The sequence below is a fragment of the Cottoperca gobio genome, chromosome 4, assembly GCF_900634415.1.
Source record: "Cottoperca gobio chromosome 4, fCotGob3.1, whole genome shotgun sequence".
NCBI classification, from domain to species: domain Eukaryota; kingdom Metazoa; phylum Chordata; class Actinopteri; order Perciformes; family Bovichtidae; genus Cottoperca; species Cottoperca gobio.
The window spans coordinates 8,256,320-8,278,598 of record NC_041358.1 but is presented as its reverse complement, the minus strand read 5'-3'; the positions used below and the strand labels follow the sequence as shown (position 1 = coordinate 8,278,598).

General features: G+C 40.9%; 1 protein-coding gene across 1 annotated transcript; it reads left to right on the top strand.

The window, feature by feature from the left end:
• The first annotated feature begins 7,796 nt into the window (after positions 1-7,796).
• Positions 7,797-21,469, top strand: adcyap1r1b (adenylate cyclase activating polypeptide 1b (pituitary) receptor type I). Its single transcript, XM_029429248.1, is given in 14 exon segments — positions 7,797-7,814; positions 7,816-7,854; positions 11,630-11,732; positions 13,412-13,525; positions 14,673-14,779; positions 14,868-14,965; positions 16,040-16,172; positions 17,048-17,201; positions 17,302-17,362; positions 17,454-17,523; positions 17,621-17,712; positions 20,200-20,329; positions 20,738-20,779; positions 21,136-21,469. Coding segments are annotated over 14 exon segments (1,350 nt in total). The 3' UTR covers positions 21,325-21,469.
• Positions 21,470-22,279: the final 810 nt, after the last annotated feature.

Here is a 22,279-nt window from a genome sequence, read left to right as displayed (position 1 = left end):
ATCTCTGTGATGCTGACATTTAAATGGCCCAATTAGCCTTGTTGTGTTGGCTGGCCTGAGCAGCAGAGGAGGGAGAAAGTGAGGGAGGAGAGGAGAGGACATTAGGCGGCGGGCCCAGTCTCAGCACGGCAACCCTGTAACACACCCAATACATCACGCATGAGCCGAGTGTCATTTAGTCACATCAAGGAGATCCTGTTATGGAAAGCTAGATTAGACTTCTTACGTTTTGTCTTTAGTTGGGGGGAATTTCAATTTGAACAATGTTTATCCACAAAATGTGTAACGTTGGACCAGAGTGTGATGTAGCAGAGTGTAAAAGGTTAATTCATCCTTATTTGTTTCCTGAAATTTTGAAAAAAACTTATTTTCATATCTTAAGCATGATATATTGGTAAGAAACATGAGCATCCGGAGCGTTGAGAATCACAATATTTTGTTCGGTTGAGTTTAGTTTCTTACATGCATTCACATCTCACATTTGCACTAGTTGCATTATTGTGTGCATGAAAACATATTAATATATCAACCGAGGACACACTTCGGTAAGCAACAACTGTCTCGTCGCACAGAGAGGCTTATTGATATGCATGGATATGGAAGTGTTTCCTGAAACATAAATTCATGTTATAAAAGGATATTCTACCACTGACAGCATATTTGGCATGATGTATATATATATTTGGTGCAACGTAACGTTGTGTTGTGGGTCATTTAATCTTTGTGCTCATTTCTGTCATCGTAGGAAGAGCACAGGGGTAATTGTATAACAGCAATGGTATGGTAACGGGTATTGTATATCCTGGCGTGGCTTACTGGGATATTTGAATGGATCAGAGCCATCCTTGATGTTAATAATTACACTGAGGTTTCCCTGCTATTATAAGTCAAAATGTGTGCAGTGAAAAAGGTCTAATGGCCATTAAAGCTCAAAGATTCAGTTTATAATAAGCCTCTTTCATTTTGCACCTCACTGTGCCAGAATTGCATTACTGCCAATAGTCCCCATGTCTGTAAAAATAGGGCCCGATGACTGTTAGATAAAAGTAACAGAAACCTAGTAACTTGTATTTTTCCCTGGAGCTTCAGTTGTCAATAAAGACCAAGCTAAAACTGTGGTGTTCTCTCCTGTCGTGTGCTTGACCAGACATGTTGACGGGAGGTCACAGTTTAACTCACGCTCAGAGCAACAATAGTGCTGGTCAACGCAGTTGCAGAGAGGAAATTGCAAGGATCATGGCCTTGTGTAGCAGAAGTGTGTGCAGAGAAAAAGAGCATACATTTTTTACGTGGTGTCTCTGGCTAAATATTGAAACCAAATGACATGCTTTTACATTCCTGATATTGCATTGAACTTCCTGTAGAGAGTACTGAAAAGCACACTTGATCTTTGACTTGTACGGCAGTCTGGATTGTCAGCAGGCACTTGGCGCTGAAGCGATCATTCGGTCAGTTGGTACTGGTGTTTGGCAGCATGGTGCAGCCCTGCAGGAGACTACGCTGTCTCGCTGCTCACTGGGTCATGTTGGGAAGCTGTCGCAGGACTGAGACTGAGGCTTCTTCGGCTGCGTGGCTGTGTCACAACGCCCTGCTTCTGCTCCTTTTCTGTGTCACACCTGCTCTGCATGTGATACAAGACGCTCTACTTATTTTTGCCACCATGCATCGGTTGAACCGCAGCAATGGAGGAAGTATTCAAATACTTTTTTTAAATCACAAATACCACACAAAGTAAAAGTCCTACATTCAATTAAATCTGCAATAGGTCAATATTTGGCCACTATGTGCAGAAAAAGGTCAAACAAAAGACACACCAACACTCAACGCCTCCTTATTTGTTGACATGGCTGACATGTAAGCAAACCCTCCTCCCACACTCAGCCCAGCAACATTATGTCCCATTGGAGTGTTTGTGTCCACCTGAGGAATACAAGTCTAATATTCTTTGCTGTAGATCTCATCACACTAAAACAATTTACAATAGTACAGTATGTAGTTTAGCACATAATTATCTAAAATGTAATTAATCAAAATACATAAACTCCTACGATTTTTCCAGACTATCATCGCCCTGTCAACATGACCAACAACCTCACGTTTTACCAAATTCACTGTGTTTATCAGGCCCTTATACACAAGTTCAGTACCAGTACTTAATTCTTAATTCTTGGTTTATCGTGGAGGGAATCAGACAGGATCTGGGTCTGAGTCTCTGAGGAGGATTTGTGATGTTATTTGAACTATTCCTTTTATTTTTGTTCGTGTCTTGGCCTCAGTCTCGTGACTACGCAGCACCCCAGTGAATTGTGAGAAAAATGGAACATAATGGGAGCGAGAAACCAGGACAGTTTTCATACTCGCTCTCTCTCTCTTCCTCTCTGTAATAAGTTCACCTCCCTCTCCCCCCCTCCCCAAAATAATGAAGACTAAGTCATGTCTGTGTATATTAATTCCTCCCATAATTCCTTGGGCTAAATATAGAGTCCGAGACAAGAGTGACTTACTGTGATATTCACTGGGAATTAGACACTCCAGTGCTGGATTAACACATTAAATGACGATTCTTGAAGCAGCACGGAGAAGAATTCCTTCTGTTTTCTTCAATATTCTGAAGAAAGAAGCAGGCAGTGTTGATGCGTAGATGAGAGGCAGAAAGAGAAGAAGAGCTTGTGGTTGGTGAGTAGGGGGATAAGCCAGTGCATGCCTCTATGCTCCAGGCCACAACAGCTGTCAAAGCCTGACCAGAACATCCTGAGGGACAAAACTGCTCTCAGTGGCCCACCAAAAACAAACACGAAGACACTCATCAAGGTGGCTCACTCTTTCTTTCTTTCTTTCCTCTCACTTTCTATATCTCCATCTCTTTCCTTTCCTTTTCTGTCTAATGATGCGTCTCATCGCAGGGCTTTCAAAGCTTTTCTCGCGTCAGTGCGGCAGCGCTATAGGTGAGTGATCATTAAGAAAGCCTCGCTCCTCTTTCCCCACTTATTCCTGAGAGAAATAATTCCTCTTCTCCCGAGAGGAATGGTTTCTTTTAACACAAACACCCACACACATTCCTCTTCTTCTCTCAGCCTCTGTTTTTTTACTTTTTCATTTCCGTTTCGTTTATCTTCCCCCCTCTTGGGTGCAACTTTACACCAAGTATTTATTAGTGCTATCATAAAGCTTAAGTAAAGACCTGTGTGTAGAATGTGTGGAGTGAACATGTGTGTGTGTGCATGTGTGTTTCTTTAATTATATGTGTGCTCTTTAGATAGAGCATCAAACATCACACACACTCAAGCTGACAGTGTTGAACATTAAAGCCGTTGAGACTCATTAAGTCACTGATTACAGCTTGGGGAGGAGAGTCCTGTGCAGCCACACACACACACATACACACACACACACACACACACACACACACACACACACACGCTTCCTGAAGATTTTTCAAATTTGTAGATAACTATAAACAGACATATCCATGTATAAGCTCATGTGTATTATTATTGTGTGGACTTTTCTTATTTACTTACTTACTTATTTATTTACTGTACTGTTTGATATTATCTTGAGTCTTGGAGGTTTGACCAAGCGACAACCTACGTACCTGAAAAGTGAAGCCAATGCAGAAGTTCCTTAAACCTACATTCTCAGTGAAAAGTCCAATTGTATCAAAGTCTAGAAGAAAATGACCCCAACTTCTAACTTGATTTATTACTTCAGTAAACAGGTAAGAGTTTTTTTAGGGTAAAAATAAATGATAAAGCAGGGTATGTTTAGGGTGTAGCTACCTTGTGATTGACAGGTCACCATGACAGTGTTGTCCAGTTTGAGTTTTTGTCTTAGAACTTTAAACCTTTCCACAGTGTGCTTTCACTTCATGAAAATTAATTGTAACATTTTGTCGCCTTAAAATGTCTTATTGTGTGTTCGGTTGTACTTGTGCTCCACCCTCCTCTGTCACTACTGGTTCCAAAAAAACAAGATGGCGACGGCCAAAATGGCAAACTCGAGGCTTCAAAACGGTCCACAGACCGATGGGTGATGTCACGTTGACTACGTCCACTTCTTGTACACAGTGTATTGGTGTGACCCTGTCCAGTTTGCTGTAACCACACCTGTCTGTGGGTGGGACTTTGATGACACACACCTGAGTGTCTGATTCCTTTTGTACCCGATGAAAGAGACTGTGATATACTGTAATATGGAAGACATTATGAAGGGAGCAGACCACAGTGTTGTTAATCCTTTGGGAGGTAGTTTTCATAGTTACAGATTTTTGGACTACATATGTGTGTGTATTTTCACAGTAAACACAAAATCTGGGATTTGCATTGTATTCACTCTAACATTGTTCTCATCATTGTGCTTTTCACTTTATGTTACCAGAAGTTGTTCTGAGCTCTGCTTGTTTGGCTTAACAGCTTTAGGAATATGCACCATGTGAGCCCATTGTAAATGAAAATAATATACATACTGTAGGTCTAGAAATAGATTTCAATACAGGCTCCTATACAAGATAGGGCCACAATGTGAGCTAATAGTGGAAGACGTGTTGATATTGTAGCTGTGCTCATTCGCTTTGATTAAATTACCAAAACCAACTGATATGCAGGCTTTGGGGGGCTTGTTGGAAAGAAAAAGGCATGTGTGCTGTTATTAACTTATTCTTTGACATTTAAGTCATAATTTCCCTGTTTTATTGATTCTTTGTGGAAAGAAAATGTTATACTCCTTAGGACTGCATGTCTTGCTTCAGTGCGTTCTCTTGGCTGTCTCCACGAGGCTCTCGGTTCAAAATTCATCTTTGCTCAACTCAAGTGATCAGCAAGTTGAATCACTGATGCACTGCGTTTGGAAGTCATTATACTAGCGCTGTGCCATCACCCTGTTTTGACACACCATTGCTCTCACAAGGTGTGTTTCCATCCACTTATTTGTATGCAAATGTTTGCTATTTACAATTGGCTGAGGACATGTTGATGAATTGATAAAAGAAAAATGCGACAAAATGCAATGGACTTAGCGAATAAATAATGACGTACATGAACCTCAGGTCATTTATAGACTACATTTGGATGGAAACCTGGCTATGGACAGTTTACATTTGTAATCGCTCTGCTGAGTCTTTATTCTATCACCCACATTGGACACTAGCGTCCCATCCTTTTTTGGGGCACATTGTGGTGCAATTGTGCCCAATGGAAGGCTGATGTGACCGTACATTAAGGGTTCAAGTGTAAGTGAGTGGGCTTTCAGTTCTGGAGAAAAAAGCTTATTTAACTGACAGAGATTATTTAAAGATGAATGATTTTATTGTTTGGATGTTTTAGTTTAGCTAATAGAGCAGCAGGAGGTTGAAGATGAGAAACTTTGAGTTCCAATTTCATAGAAACTGCTTCACTTATAGTTTTGCTCTCTCCATGTTTTTCTTCTCTTTTTTTAAACACAAGCGCACACACACACACACACACACACACACACACACACACACACACACACACACACACACACACACACACACACACACACACGCTGAGACGACTCTCACTGTGGCAGGTTGAGATACCATCAGTGTCTTCTTGGTGGTTTGAAGCAACATGTGAGTGTTTTGTTTTCCTCAGAAATGAATTAATGGCAGTTTGTGCTCGATCACTCACCATGAAAGCTTTTCTATGGAGGAGCATCAGCAGCCATTATGGTGGCCTTGGCAGAGTTGCAGAATCCCATTCATGTTGTGTCTTGCTCTGTTATTTTTCTGATGTTTATTTTGTTTGTGTGTGTGTGTGTGTGTGTGTGTGTGTGTGTCTGTGTGTGTTTCTGGGACTCACTCAAGCAAAATATGAATGAAGGTACTGTCTGTGTGGGGCTGTAATTCATTAATATTCAGTATGTGCAGAACTCAGTTTGCATGTAGAAATGTCTGTTTCTACTGAAATACAGACTAAAGTTTGAGTTGAGTTTAGTTTACATGAAGGTTCAATGTGATGAAATGGAAGGGAATCTATTTACAGTAGAGCAGAAGGATCTTCCAGGTCCACGTGGTTCAGTTCAGATCCAAACTCAGCAGCTATCTCAGCTGTTGCTCCTGACAACGGCAGGAGGAGGGGCTTGCTGCTGGCAGCGTTTTGGTGAAGGAGGAACGTCAAGCTGCCAAACTCTCCGACGAGGCCCGACTGCTCAGTCCTGCTACTTGGCCATACTCATGCGAACCCTCTGGGCCTGCAGAGTCAGGCTGCATCCATGAGGACACACAGATACTTGCACATGAGCTCATTACAGACACGCAATTTGACATGCTTGTTTTCACATACAGTTTGAAAAGTCAATCTTTGTATAGGAGATCTTTGTAACAGCTGCCTACAGTTTCTGGAAGTGAAAATGAGGTAAAAGGCATTAATGGAGTATTTTCTGTGTTTTCAAACAGTATTTCAATAAAGAATTCATAGCAGCACAATTCTTCCACATGCTTGTCAAAGAGTAGATGTGTCACAGAGAGAAAAGTTATTCATTTCATTATCTGATTTTTAAAAAACATTTTTCAAATCATCCTAAAAGTGTCTAAAATACAAAGGTATTCAGTTTACTATCACACAGCAAAAAGCAGCACATGTTCATGTTTTACAAGCTGGAAATAAGGCAATGTTTGATCTTTTTTCTTGAAAAATGACTTTATTGATCTGTAAAGTTGCCAATCAACTAAACAATCTTAGTTCAGATCACACACAGTATGCGTTTTCTTACTAATGGACAACTGCTAAAACAAATGGGTCAGTACATTTCTATTGAATTTGATGGGGAACGTTGGCTGAAGGCCAAGCAACAAGGGATTAGTTTGTTGATCCAGGAATTTAAAAAGGATTTCCCAACACTGTGAGATAGGCCATGCTTTGTTAACATTTTCAACATTTCTTCTCATGCCCTAATGCACTAACTTAATGGGAAAAACATTTCTAAACATTTTTCTATGATTAAAATAGGACATTCAGATTGTCCAGAGTCTCTTACACTCATACGACTATGCTGGCATGGTGCTGTGTTTTTGTACACAGTGAAGCACAGCAAGGTAAGATGAGTTGTTTACGACTTGTTGCTGGTTCACCAAAACACTATATCATTTCACCCGCTGTCACCCGCAGCTCTTCATCCAGCAGCTATCTGCGATATTTAAAACTGATTCACCCACCCTATGATGCCAAATATTTCCATATTGTTGTGTTGTCCAATATTTTATTGAAAAATAACACCACCAACACTAAACATTGCATTTCCTATAACTTCTTCACAGTAAAAGCAGCAGAAAATGTACGGCTTGCATCAAAAGCAACTTTAAACTGCTGCTCTCCCCTGCTGTGAGGACACAGCGGTTGCAATGTGATTACATTTGACAAATTGCGCTTGTGAAGATGATATCTTTTGATGATAGTGTTTGAACATTTTACTGTCATGAACAACTGCACTAACCTAAATAGATTAAAGAGGAACATTGGTTACACGTATCCCATATTTACTTTGAGGCAGATCCAGATCCAAAAGGAGTTTAATGGAGATTTTCCAAACATTTGTCATTGTTAAAACTTATCTGAGTGCTCTCCAGTTTGGATTTGCACCATAGAAATATATACAAAGATCTCATAGGAAAAATACTCTGTAGTGTAATGTGTATGTCCTGGTGAGATATAATGTAGACATGTGGACATCCTGTTTCTTAATGCCCCACACTCTTGTGTTTTTCAGATTCCAAGGTGAGCTGATCCCCTGCCGTGCGAGAGCTCGATGTTAAGAAACCTCTCACTGAGAAACACAAAATGTCTGCTGCTAATATCAAGCCCGCTGATCCTCGCCCTCCTCCTCCTCTTGCCCTCGGTAAGCTGATTTTAATTATTTTTCATTATTCTTTTTTTGTACCCTTTTAAAGGATAAAATGTCTAATCTTCCTTCACTTTGTGTGAATAAGCTCACTTGTGCATGTATAGCTAAAACGATCCACATGCAAACAGACTCAGCAACAGGTGGAGCTTCACGTGAATAAATTCAGCGAACAGGTGTTGAGGCCTGATTCTCATGCACGTGTACAGTCGTTCAGCCATATGGAGTGTCTGCATCAATAATTCATTGATGAGTGAGTTGCAGGAATGATGGATAAGGATGCATTCTCATTATTTATTCATTGTTTATTCAACAATTTTTCCTCTGTCTGTTAAATCTGCGGCAAAGGTTCTCAATACCATCCTCTCATTCTCCTCTAATTCTCCTCTCGCTCTCCTCTCGCTCTCCTCTCGCTATCCTCTCGTTCTCCTCTCGCTCTCCTCTAATTCTCCTCTCGTTCTCCTCTCGCTCTCCTCTCGTTCTCCTCTCGTTCTCCTCTCGTTCTCCTCTAATTCTCCTCTCGCTCTCCTCTCGTTCTCCTCTAATTCTCCTCTCGCTCTCCTCTCGTTCTCCTCTAATTCTCCTCTCGTTCTCCTCTCGTTCTCCTCACGTTCTCCTCACGTTCTCCTCTCGTTCTCCTCTCGCTCTCCTCTAATTCTCCTCTCGCTCTCCTCTCGCTCTCCTCTCGTTCTCCTCTCGTTCTCTCTCACATTCTCCTCTCGCTCTCCTCTCGTTCTCCTCTCGTTCTCCTCTAGTTCTCCTCTCGCTCTCCTCTCGTTCTCCTCTCGTTCTCCTCTAGTTTCTCCTCTCGCTCTCCTCTCGTTCTCCTCTCGTTCTCCTCTCGTTCTCCTCTCGTTCTCCTCTCGCTCTCCTCTCGTTCTCCTCTCGCTCTCCTCTCGTTCTCCACCCCCCCCACCCCCCCCATCTCGTTCTCCTCTCGTTCTCCTCTCGTTCTCCTCTCGTTCTCCTCTCGTTCTCCTCACGTTCTCCTCTCGTTATCTCTCGTCGTCTTAATTTCTCTCGCTCTCTCGATCTCTCGCTCTCCGTGACATTCAATAACAGTTTGCTTCCAGAGAAAGTATCAACCACACAAATTCATAAAACGTCTGCTATCAGAGGCATCTGTAGTCTATGGATTCTTGTATTGCAAAGCACTATAATTTGGAGGTGGACTTTACACAATACTTACATACTGATCCAGGGAAGTAAGCAGAACTAAACAAGCTGCTTTTCCTGCAGTGGATTCAGAACTAGTAGATAAAATCTGTAAAATCTGCAAGCTAAAAGCTTAGAGTGAAAATGAAAATGAAATAATGCAATTAAACAGCATAATTCATGATATATCAGAACTAATCAATGTTATTTTGTTGACCAATAGGGTGCAGCAATACAGGTTGTTAGCAAGCATTTGACTGCTTACTCAGCCAGCAGATTCGAGTCAACATGATCATCTATTTGGAGATTGAAGAGATTGTGTTTCTGGCCACCTGACAAAAGTTCAATATTCACTTCCCTTTAGCTCCGCTGTGGTTTCCAACAGCTTAGACAAATATCTGGCTCTTCTGCTGGTAGATGTTTCACTTTCTTCACCAGCTAGTCTCTAAATTTGTCTGTCTACCTTTTTGGTGCTGGACAAGCAGTGTACAGAGGGTTTCATCAGAGCAATTTTGAAAACAGTTGAGAGCCGGAAAACCAAAACAATGAGCTGAAAGACATTAAAATGCAAGGAGAGTGGCCCAGAAAACATTAGTCTGACAGGTGACGTGGGCTAAAGAGTGACAAAGTCCTTATAGAGAGGAGGTTGTGGCGGATGAATGGTTCAAAAACAGGATATTCACTCAAGAGATTGGGTTTTGTGTCACGTGTGTAACCAAAAATCAAAGCTGTTATTTTTAGAGTTAGTTGTTGTTTAAAGCTGAATGAACGTAAAGCTAACTTTAGCTAGAACGTCTAGGAAGGACAACCTTCTGATGGCCAGGTAAAGTCTCTGACGTTGCCACAATTTTAATTTTAGAAATATTTTTTAACCATAACGTGATGTCTTGATTGGATGTTCAACATTTCAATCTTTGCTGAGGGAAACTACAGTCAGGGGATACTTCTCTGTGGTTTTGTCACAGTTGTGTTGACTCCAAATAATCTAGAGGGTCGTGAGAATATTTGTTTTGGTTCGACGGGAGAACGGAACCACAATCAAAATAAAGGTTTTCCATTTTGAATTTACTCGAGCACATCCATGAAGTGTGTCACTATCGCCATGGTGACTGTGATGCTGCACTACTGTCACGACGCTGGATTTGCGTTTCCTGTTTTATTTTGAAATGTTCTCTTCCCCTTGTCTTCTCATGTCTTGTATTACTTCCTGCCCTTGTTCTGCATTTGGGTCCTCCGTTTCACCGTCATAACAACTACCAGCTTCTTAATATTTAGATTGAGCTAATTAAGACTTGGATTGCTGTTAAATATTACTATTGTATTGTTTAACATGTCAATACATTCATGCACTTAAAGTAATTCCAGGACTTATTTTCATTCATACTAATTAAGTATTTCATACTTATACAACAGCAAAATACAAAAGGGTATTAATTTTATTCTATGTGTCTTAAAAAGCCTTCAAACCCCACGCACATACAGCAGTCATTCGATCCGTTAATATAAAGAGAAGTTGATCGGTGGAGCTTTATAGCAATATCAAAGTGTTTTCTTCCAAATAATATGAAGGACTATTGTCTACAATGTCTAACTAATGATTTAGGATGGAATAACATCCACATTCACAGAACAGATCCAGGAAATCCCATCAATCCAACCATCTGTGCTTATACTGCCAGTGCATTAAATTCAATTGTACCACTGCAGGCATGGTGCTGTTGCTCGAGAGTGCAGCACATAAATCATCCAGCAGATTCGTTGATACAGAGAGTGCATCAACACTTTTTCCACACAATGCCCCGGAAACAATTTCATCTCTATTACTCTGGTAAATCTTTGATGCATGAAACCCAAGCGAGTGCTGTTGACGTCAGTGGATGAGCGCTCAACTCATCCTCTGCTACATCTCATAAAGCTGTAACGCGGCGTCTCCCGGACTGACGCACAGCACATGATCCCCCTCCCCTCAGGGGTGCATTGTGCAGCTGTCAGAGGGGGGCTGTGAAGGAGGCTGTGAAGGAGGCGTCTCTGGACGCGACCTTCTTGTCTGGAGAGACCCAGCTCTGGGACTCGGGCTGATCCCTGGCCTCGATTGTGTTGACGCCGCTGGAGAGCTACAAGTTTAAACAGTCACCTCTGTGTTTCTGTCTACCGTTCTTAAAAGATGGGAGTAAGGCTTGGCACGGTCCGGTGTGAAAAGTGCACGTCTGAAAGGCTTCCCTGCCTTGTTTTCATTAGAATAATGCCCCTCCTCTGGGTCAGTTGCTTGGGGAGAGTGCCAACAGCTCTGAAATGGTTTGTTTAATTGGCTGAGTGTTTAAACAGATCCCAGAGCTAAGACCTCTCCCACACTGTGGTGTGAACCGCATGGTGAAGCTAATGAAGCAGCCTCTTCCATTTTACCTTTGGGTCCTTCCTCTGTGCTCTGATGTAATCTTCAGCCACTTGACTCTCTCTTTCTGTGTGTGTGTGTGTGCGTGTGCATGTGCGTGTGTGTGTGTGTGTGTGTGCGTGTGCGTGTGCATGTGCGTGTGTGTGTGTGTGTGCGTGTGCGTGTGCATGTGCGTGTGTGTGTGTGTGTGTGTGTGCGTGCGTGTGTGTGTGTGTTGTTTTCCAGGTTTCCAGCCAAGAGGTCCCTTCTAACTGTGTGATCAAGAGGGAGCTGGAAAAGTGCATGGAAATGATGGCCTCGGACGATCCTGGGAACGACCCAGAATATGGTAGGTTTTTGAGAGTATGTTTGTGTAACATTTAATCTCTTGCCCTCATTTTAACCACTATTTTGTTGATGTTGTAACAGTTTTCATCTCTGGCTGATGAAAAATTGAATAAACACAGAGATTATTAACAAGAATATCTTCAGGGTCGACATACTAATGAGTGGAAGATAATTCTACAAATGGTGGTTGACTCTCACCGGCTTGTGTGCAAAAAGACTTCACAGTTTGCCCGCATGTGTGTCTGTGTTTGATTTGTAGCATAAAAGAAACTAAAGCAGGAACAACAGAGAAGTTCAGCAAAGCAAATAAATTATTATGTGTCACTCCAATGTCAGGCGGGGGCTGAGGCTTTAATTGGCAGCATCTCATGATGATGATCCTTAAAATGAAAGTTGATGGTTGAGACAGTGAGTGACAGGCGTCTCTCTCACTGATTATATAACGGATGATGGGAAATTCAAGTGAAAAGCTTTGTGACAATTCTTCCTGTTGAACCTTCTTTAGTCTCTTTTGGTTTTGAGATGCCTTCCAAAGACAGAGGTACAAGGCAATAGTTCTTCTTCCTCTTGTGTTAAGATAAGTTGCATGTTAAATCTTGTACACAGGGAAAGCATTACTGAACTGATTGGTTGAAAATTAAGTACAGTATATATGTACAGAATATGTGCAGTAATGTGTCTCATGCTGGCCCCTCCCGCGGGTTTACACTCGGCCAATAGACTTTATATTGCGATGACATTACAGATTTATAAATTGCTCTACTTGGCCCGACGAGCGTTTCACAAATATGATAATCATAATAGAAAGAGTCATAACTGACTTTTTGGGCTGCAGGAGGATTTTTTGCTGCAATACCGTAATTTGCCACTGGGCAAAATTGAAAGCAAGGCTGTATCCAGATCTTTTTATACATCCATGGGCATTTCTTTTATCTTGTATTATAAATGGAACAACATCATGTACTTATTGGATTTTCCAACTAAATTCAAAATTTGAGTTTCCAGTCCCAAAGAGTACAAAAGTAAATTAATATATTTCAAATACTAATGTAATTTAGCCTATAAATGCTAAGTCTATTACACACTTTATAACAATTTACATCTGGAGAGGCCACAGGTGACTTGTACATCTTTCAACCTGGTTACATGATGAAACTATATCAGCTGTCTGAAGAGTAGCACACATTGTTGCTATGTCAAACTGAGGAATGGTTGTGTTAAATCTGCACTGCTAACTAGCGCTGTCTTTTTCAACATGTTATTTGGGTTGGAGTTACACGCACTAGTTTGCCTCGTCAAGTATTGGATGCAAAGCAGAGCTGGTTAAGATGTCACAAACTAAATTTGGAAATCAGACCTTCTTTAAGCTTCGGCATTGCTGTCTGCACCATTAATGCAAACCCACAAGACTGTCCCCGACATCTCAGCCATAAATCAGGCTTACATGCAGTCATTTTCCCAGGTAATCTCCATGATTGTGTCACGTCTAGACAGATTTCTAAATTTGGGATTCCCAAAAAATGTATCACAATAACCAGTCTCAACCAACATGAACATTGTTCATAATGGCTGCCGGTACGGGAGATGACATGTCGGCCCTCATATGAGAATTTAAAGAATCTGTAACTTGCCAATGAACATATGTCTCTTGCTGCGTTTGTCCACCTGTTTTGTCCACAGGCTGTCCGTGGATGTGGGACAACCTGACGTGTTGGCAGCCTGCCAGGATCGGTGAGGTGGTCGAAGTCAACTGCCCCGAACTCTTCTCTCAGGCCATTAGTGAAGAAGACTTTGGTGAGTTACTAAGGACTTCCCATTTATCTTTAGAAACTACTTCTGTTGACATTGTGAGGATCCCTGCTCGCATGTCTTGTTGCAGTGTGCAGATATTACTGTAAAATTTAAAATTCTCAAGTGCTTAAATGGGGAAATTGTGATGCTGTATAATCAGATTAAGTAAACTGTGCTGTTAGGGGGGAGGCCACACACAGTCATAACCATCAAACAAGGTTTATTTAACTAACAAACATAAGCATGACAAAGCAACTAATGGGATGTGTAACCAGGTATGGTCATCAGTTGTGTTAGCAGTGTGTGGATGGGTGAAAATATGGTGTAATGTGTTGTAAGATACAACAAAGCAAACAAAAGTAACAAATGCTGCAGCAGGCCAGTTGAGAGAGGCCAGCTGTGAGAGCGAGCGGTCCAGCTGTAAGAGAAAGCTCTGATTAGAAGTGGGCCGTGCTTTATGGCTTTTGCAGGCCATGTGTGTGTGTGTGTGTGTGTGTGTGTGTGTGTGTGTGTGTGTGTGTGTGTTAAGGTCATTGTCAGGGGCTAGGGAATGTATTATGTCTATCATTGTCTTCACAAGTGCAGTGTGTGTTTGTGTGTGAGAAATCCGTTCTCTGTGTTATATTATACACATTTCAAATGAAGGGCTTCCTACTGCATTGGCAATGTTATATTATATTCAAAGGATTCAAAGGCTTTATTGTCTTTTTATTTAAATGTATTATTTATGTGCAAAAGCTACAGGTAAGGTAATTGCTGGCAATGAAAATCTAAAGTCCCAGGCTCCTCCAACAATGCAACATACAGTATACTTAAGACATAAAATGAAATAAAGTAATAAAATAGTGCAAGAGACATAATGGTGCAAGTAAAATGCAGGAAAAAGTAGAATATATACATATTCAATAGAATAACATAAAACAGACTGTACATTTTTAAATACTGTACAGTGGAACTCAAAACGGTATACTATAATAGTATATCAATATGTGTAATAAACAGTTGTATGAACTGTAAACATATGTAAGTAATGACATTTGGCAGAGCTCAGGAGTTCAACAGTCTTGTGGCCTGGTGATGTGAAATAATTCATGTTAGAAGGTCCACTTCTCTTTCTGATATCACACAATAAAGTGTCCTTTGTCCACAGAGCTGGGGAAGGTGAGTCGTAACTGCACTGAGTACGGCTGGACAGAGACCTTCCCTCATTACATCGATGCCTGCATGCCTGAGGAAGGGGGCAACAGCAGCCATCCGGTTAGTATATCTCTCTCTCATAGCCACAGTTTCAATTAAACATTTGAAATAAAAAACTCTTTTTGTGTACCTTGTGTTTCCATCTCAGGACATGTACTATGTGTCAGTGAGGGCTCTGTACACGGTGGGCTACAGCACCTCTTTGGTCTCCCTCACCACAGCCATGGTCATCCTGTGCAGGTTCAGGTGAGACGTTTGGTGGTCTGGGATGGTACTGCAGCAGGTCGGGGTGGTGTTGGGAAGAAACAGGTTTATCAGACAGAAAGGAAAACGCAGAGGAGAAGAAGTGGTTGATGTTTTTGCTTCCTTATAGAAATCTAAATCCCTTATACACAATCAAATAATTTCACTCAAGGATGAGGACATCCCTTTTAAGATGAAAAAAAAAGGTTAATAACATAAAATAACCTTTTACACAGAACATAGTTTAGCTCTAATTTTAATTACACATTGATTTATATGAAATGACCCTGCTCAGATATAGAAATACACTGGTAGGCCTGTAATTTGAGATCACACAGAGGCTTTTAGCACTAGTAACATTACTATGTGCTACTTCTAGTAATACTGTTACCACCACTATTATCACTGTTAATGCTTCTCATACCACTACTTATAAAGATGCACTTCTGCTGCTCTACTGAAACCACTATAGTACTACTGATACACTATTGGATCACCACTACTACTATACTGCCGGTATTACCTCAACTACTTCTACAGCGCTAATAACAAACAAACACAGGACTTTGTTGTTATGTGAAGCTACGTCACTGAGTCACATTACGTATGTAGCTTCTTTTGACCAAAATCCATACTGTTTTTTCTAAGTTCAACCAAGTAGTTTTGTTGTCTACACCTAACTGCCACATTATGTCATGTGTTATGTGATGCAAGGTCATTGAGTCACCTGTTAACCACGTTAACCACGCACAAACATTCTGCGCCAAGATATAACGCAATAATGCCCAAGCAGCAAAATATGACGAGTAGGGATGAGACCACGTTGAACAGTACTACTGTGATCACTACTGCCAGTACTACAATTAGTATCACTTATTTCATTACAATTGCTGCTGCTGCTGTTGCTTTGTAACGGCAACCACGAGTCCCTTGTGTGAATTAATACTGTAATGAATAACCGCGCCTTTATCAATGAATGACAACAGTACAAACATCAGTATATGGTTCCTCTGCATTCAGAGCTTTAATAAAAGATTATATGATATTCAGTGTATTCATGTCTGTTTTTCTACACAGGAAGCTGCACTGCACCAGGAATTTCATCCACATGAACCTATTTGTGTCGTTCATCTTGAGAGCTATTTCAGTCTTCATCAAAGACGGCGTGCTGTACGCCAAAGAGGACAGTGAGCACTGCTTCATACACACTGTGAGTAACACGCCTGCTCACGTGCCCTCCACGTATATTTCATGTTCTTGTGTTAACAGGTAGCTTGATTTGTACAAACATAACAAGGATTTGTTTTGTTTGTTTGAATTTCCTTGCTCAGGTAGACACTACATGTGAATAGGGTAACCATTTTAACTAACAGATATATCTTATTAAATATGTCCTTTGCACACATTTCCGGAAAAGAAAATGTGAACATTGGATAAAGCCTGGTTCAAAATGATTGTTTAATTTAGTTGACATCTTAGAGTCTAAAGTTGTTACTGAAGGAACTTTGGATATCTTTTTGCATTGCTCCATACATTTAAAAATACTGTCAACAGCCATTAAAAAAAATCCATTATTATCATGTTTTTATGAATAATACGTTATATAAATTAGGCTATGAAAGATGTATGGACAAACCCCGCTGTAAAAACCTTGAAAATAAAGATAGAAGTTAAACTGAAAGAGGTGGTGTATGTAAGAACTACTGAAGGGGACATTTCTGGTAAAACGCTGAGTATGAGGAAAATAACTAAATTCAAGAAAACTGTCTTTAAAGATTTGTATTATAACATCCCATACATTTTGCAAGATACTACAGGTGGAAAGGGTAAGCATCACTAACTAATAGATATAACCATGAAACATCGGCAGTTGATAAATTACATTAATGATGAGACATTATGTAATGTTTACTTTTGGTGAATTTAGAAGAAATCTGCAGACGCAAAAAAGATAAAGTGTAGTCAACACCTAAATGTATACTCTCAAAAATGACCAGTGCATAAAAAACAGTGTTTCCCTGTAGTGTCTCACCTTAACTGTGTCTTTTCTGACATGTTCCCATGTTGTCTCTTCTCTCCTTGAAGCTTGAGTGTCGAGCAGTGATGATATTCTTCCATTACTGTGTCCTCTCAAACTACTTCTGGCTCTTCATCGAGGGGCTGTACCTCTTCACTTTACTGGTGGAGACCTTCTTCCCTGAAAAGCGATACTTCTACTGGTACATCATCATTGGTTGGGGTGAGGCATCAACCACATCACACACACTGGAGTACTCATCGTTTCGGTGGATGCCTCGGTATTAACGTTTGTATCTTTGTTGTTTTTTATGTAACGACAGGAACCCCCACAGTGTGTGTGACCATTTGGGCGGTGCTGAAGCTGCACTTTGATGATGTTGGGTAGGTTATGGACAGCAGAGTTCAGTGTTTGTAAGTTGAAGTGTGTCTGATCATGCACTGAATGTGTTGTTTTATCACCCTCCTCTCTCAGGTGTTGGGACATGAATGACAACGCTGCCATCTGGTGGGTGATCAAGGGACCTGTACTCGCTTCAATTATGGTGTGCTATTATCGCTCTGTTTAAGTAGTGACAAGTAACAACAATTCTCACAATACCAAATATATATTTATTTGTTTGCATTACATTTTTTCTACAGGTCAACTTTGTGCTCTTCATCGGCATCATCGTCATTCTCGTCCAGAAGTTACAGTCCCCAGATATCGGTGGAAATGAATCCAGTATTTACCTGTAAGTCCTTTTATATTTTCTTTTAATTTAACATTAAAGTAATATGTTTCAATAGCTATACACTTGCGCTAATCATACAATGACTTCATCAGCACATATACAAAATATTTGTATTTATTTAAATGGGACATAAAGGCTCTTTTTCAGGAGGGGACCTTAAAGAGACAGGCGCTAAAACGCAGCATTTCAGACAGATGGTGAATACAGATATATTCAGACAGACAGTATGAGACAAAACTGTTTTTATTTTAACATTAAAGCATGTAAACAGGTTCTTGTAAAAACCCAAAATACAAGTATGAACCTGAGCATGATATGTCCCCTTTAATTTGTGATATACTCTTCTTCTACTGCTTGTAATAATGAATTCATTATTCATTATTTAAATTATTAATTTAATAATCTTCATTTTGATTTTGAAACACATTGAGTACACACATGTCATATATGAAATGTACTACATACATATACTTGACTTTACTTGTATGCATTTTTTAAAAGGACTACCATAAGTGTCATAAATGATTTGGTGTGTTATGGTCAGCGGTGGGAAGTCACTCTGACAAAGTAATCCATCACTAGGTAATGATTACTCTCGTAAACGCTGCAATGTGGTTACTTCACTCATTGCTCATTTTATGGACTGCTTTTACAGTCGAGGGTTAGGGATGTTATTTCTCCCTGTATCTCACTGTTGAAAATACATATACAGGACTGTCTCAGAAAATTAGAATATTGTGATAAAGTTCTTTATTTTCTGTAATGCAATTAAAAAAACAAAAATGTCATGCATTCTGGATTCATTACAAATCAACTGAAATATTGCAAGCCTTTTATTATTTTAATATTGCTGATTATGGCTTACAGCTTAAGAAAACTCAAAAATCCTATCTCAAAAAATTAGAATAGTTCCTCAGACCAAGTAAAAAAAAAAGATTTATAACAGCAAAACAAAATCAAACATTTGAAAATGTCCATTAATGCACTCAGTACTTGGTTGGGAATCCTTTTGCACGGATTACTGCATCAATGCGGCGTGGCATGGAGGCAATCAGCCTGTGGCATTGCTGAGGTGTTATGGATGCCCAGGATGCTTCAATAGCGGCCTTTAGCTCATTAGCATTGTTGGGTCTGGTATCTTTCAGCTTCTTCTTCACAATACCCCACATATTCTCTATGGGGTTCAGGTCAGGGGAATTGGCAGGCCAATCGAGGACAGTAATGCCATGGTCAGTACACCAGTTACTGGTGGTTTTGGCACTGTGGGCAGGTGCCAGATCATGCTGGAAAATTAATTCCTCATCTCCATAGAGCTTTTCAGCAGACGGAAGCATGTAGTGCTCTAAAATCTCTTGGTACACAGCTGCATTTACTCTGGGCTTGATGAAACACAGTGGACCAACACCAGCAGCTGACATGGCTCCCCAAACCATCGCTGACTGTGGGAACTTCACACTGGATTTCAAGCAACTTGGATTTTGCTCCTCTCCAGCCTTTCTCCAGACTCTGGCGCCTTGACTTCCAAATGAAATATAAAACTTGCTTTCGTCTGAAAAGAGGACTTTGGACCACTCTGCAACTGTCCAGTGCTTCTTTTCCATAGCCCAAGTCAGACGCTTCTTCCGTTGTCTTGAGTTCAGAAGTGGCTTGACCATGGGAATACGGCTATTGTAGCCCATTTCCCGGACACGTCTGTGAACAGTGGCTTTTGATACCTGGACTCCAGCTTCAGTCCACTGTCTTTGAAGCTCCCCCAAATTCTGGAAGCGACTCTTCTTCACAATGCTGTTAAGGCTGCGGTCATCTCTCTTGGTTGTGCAGCGTTTCCTGCCACATTTCCCCCTTCCAACAGACGTTTTGTGGATGTGCTTTGAAACTGCACTCTGTGAACAGCTTGCTCTTTGAGACATTTCTTTTTGTGTCTTACCCTCCTGATGGAGGGTGTCAATGATGGTCCTCTGGACAGCAGTCAGATCAGCAGTCTTCCCCATACTTGTGATTTAGTTTACTGAACCAAGCTGAGTGTTTTTCAAGGCTCAGGAAACCCTTGCAGGTGTTTCGAGTTAATTAGACGATTCAAGTGATTCGTTGAACACCCTACTAGTATACTTTTTCATGATATTCTAATATTTAGAGATAGGATATTTGAGTTTTCTTAAGCTGTATGCCATAATCAGCAATATTAAAATAATAAAAGGCTTGCAATATTTCAGTTGATTTGTAATGAATCCAGAATGTATGACATTTTTGTTTTTTTAATTGCATTACAGAAAATAAAGAACTTTATCACAATATTCTAATTTTCTGAGACAGTCCTGTAGATGTGTTAATGAGGGGACCAGCTGTCATGCACACAAGGCCAACATTTAGACTTCCATGATTAAGATTAAAAGTGCTGTTTAGACAGAATACTGTCATACCTGTGTGTGCTGATTTATAATGAGGAAATCCAGTCTTCTTATCATAATTCTGTGTGTTATTTTGCAGGAGGTTGGCCCGCTCCACTCTGCTACTGATTCCTCTGTTTGGGATCCACTACACTGTGTTCGCCTTCTCCCCTGAGAACGTCAGCAAGAGAGAGCGTCTGGTGTTTGAGCTCGGCCTCGGATCCTTCCAGGTGACTGTTTCTCCATCTGGATTTAGAAACGGACAATCTATGTACAAAGTGTGGAAAGAGTTAACTGACTGTAACAGTCAGTGGAGGAAGGCTGAAGATATTATCACAACTGTAAACTTAAGATTTAGACTCAAACTGGAACTGTATCCCAGAAATTAAGGGTTTAAACCTGAGTGCTGTGAAACTAGACTTTGAAAGAAGTTGAAAGCAACATTTTAAAGTTTTGACCTGTTGTTATAATAAAGACAAATCTGAGTTACTATTAAGTAAAAACAACAAATTACAATTTTGGAAACAGATCGTGCTGTTTTTATACACTTTAGTGTTTTGTTTCACACACAGCTGTTTTCTTTACACTGGATATGTTAGTGTGTTTGTCTCATGGTTGGACCCTGTGTGTCTCCTCAGGGCTTTGTTGTGGCCGTTCTCTACTGCTTCCTGAATGGAGAGGTAAACATCCTTTAATCAATCACTGACGACACTACACCAGCTCTCTGAAGTCACAATTTAATTAAACAGACATAACAACATTACTGATCTACAGCATATCCATAAGCAATAGATGAAGTTTGAAATGCTTATAACTTGTTTTATAGTATGGATAAGGCTCATAATTTACAACATTTGGATTCAAACTATTTCCTATTAAGAAAATATTGTCAGTTTTCAGTGAAAGTCTGTAAGACTCTACAACAATGAGCTTTAAATACAGCACAGACAGAGCTAGAGTGAGACGGAGTGACAGTGAGCTTGTCTCTTTCCGGCGAGGTCCATTAATAATGACCTTGTGAAGTATATCCCTCAAGGTGCAATCGGAGATCAAGAGGAAATGGCGCAGCTGGACGGTGAACAGGTACTTTGCTGTGGACCTGAAGCACCGGCATCCTTCGCTAGCGAGCAGTGGGGTGAACGGGGGCACGCAGCTGTCCATTCTCAGCAAGAGCAGCTCACAGATCCGCATGTCCAGCCTGCAGGCCGAGACCCCGGCAACCTGAAAACTAACGGCGAGGACGCAGTGCCAGGCAACGCCGCCGCCGCCTCTGGACCTGACGCCGCCAAACCTGCCACGCCCACCATCCTCCCAATGACCAGCCTCACCAACCCGTTCCTCAACCCGTACCCCAACCCATACCCAGACGAAACCATGATGGAAACCCAACTCAACTCCAGCGACCCAGAACAGCCTCTAGTCTGAACTGCTTTGCCCAAAACGTGACCCCAGCTGAATGTCAGGTGCCAAATCTCTTCATGTCCCGCCCTCTGACCCCGTTCAGGGAGAAAACTAACCCGTTCAAAGGGCATGATTAGGAATTCTAGTGTATATCGAGTGTGTTGTTGGGCTGTGACATGCAGAAGAAGCATCTCTCTGTATATATTGTATTAGTGTTTGTCTGGTGCTACAGTATTTGCTGCTGTATCGCACAGGGGGGCTAGTTTACTACTGCAGCCCCCTCCCACTGATCATTCCAGTCTGTCAGAGAACGTTTTTACATTCGTCCTCCAGTTTCACCCTTTTCTCAAAATGTGTTTTAGACTGTAACTATACACTGTATTCCTCTTTAGATGCAGACATTACAGCTGCTGTGCCATTTGAAATGACTTCATTTAAAACACTGGGCAGTGTAAATACCTTAAAGGGACACTCAGCTGATTTCACACATCAGTTTGTCAGGTTGAGTATCTATCAGGCTGTGATTTAGGATGTGAGGAGATGAAAAAATAACCCCAGTGATGTCATCAGGGTTGTATGAGCTTGGGCTTGGAAAGACATCATTTTTAACTGAAAACCTACTTTATAAACTGAGGGCATGTCGTTTGAAAGATGTGGGTCGTTTGAAAGATGTGGGTATTTACCAGGCAAGCAGGATCTAACGAAAAGATGCAGTTTGCTGCATTGTGGGAAATGTAGTATCGTGTTGCCCTAAATTTCATCATATCTCTGCCTTTGAT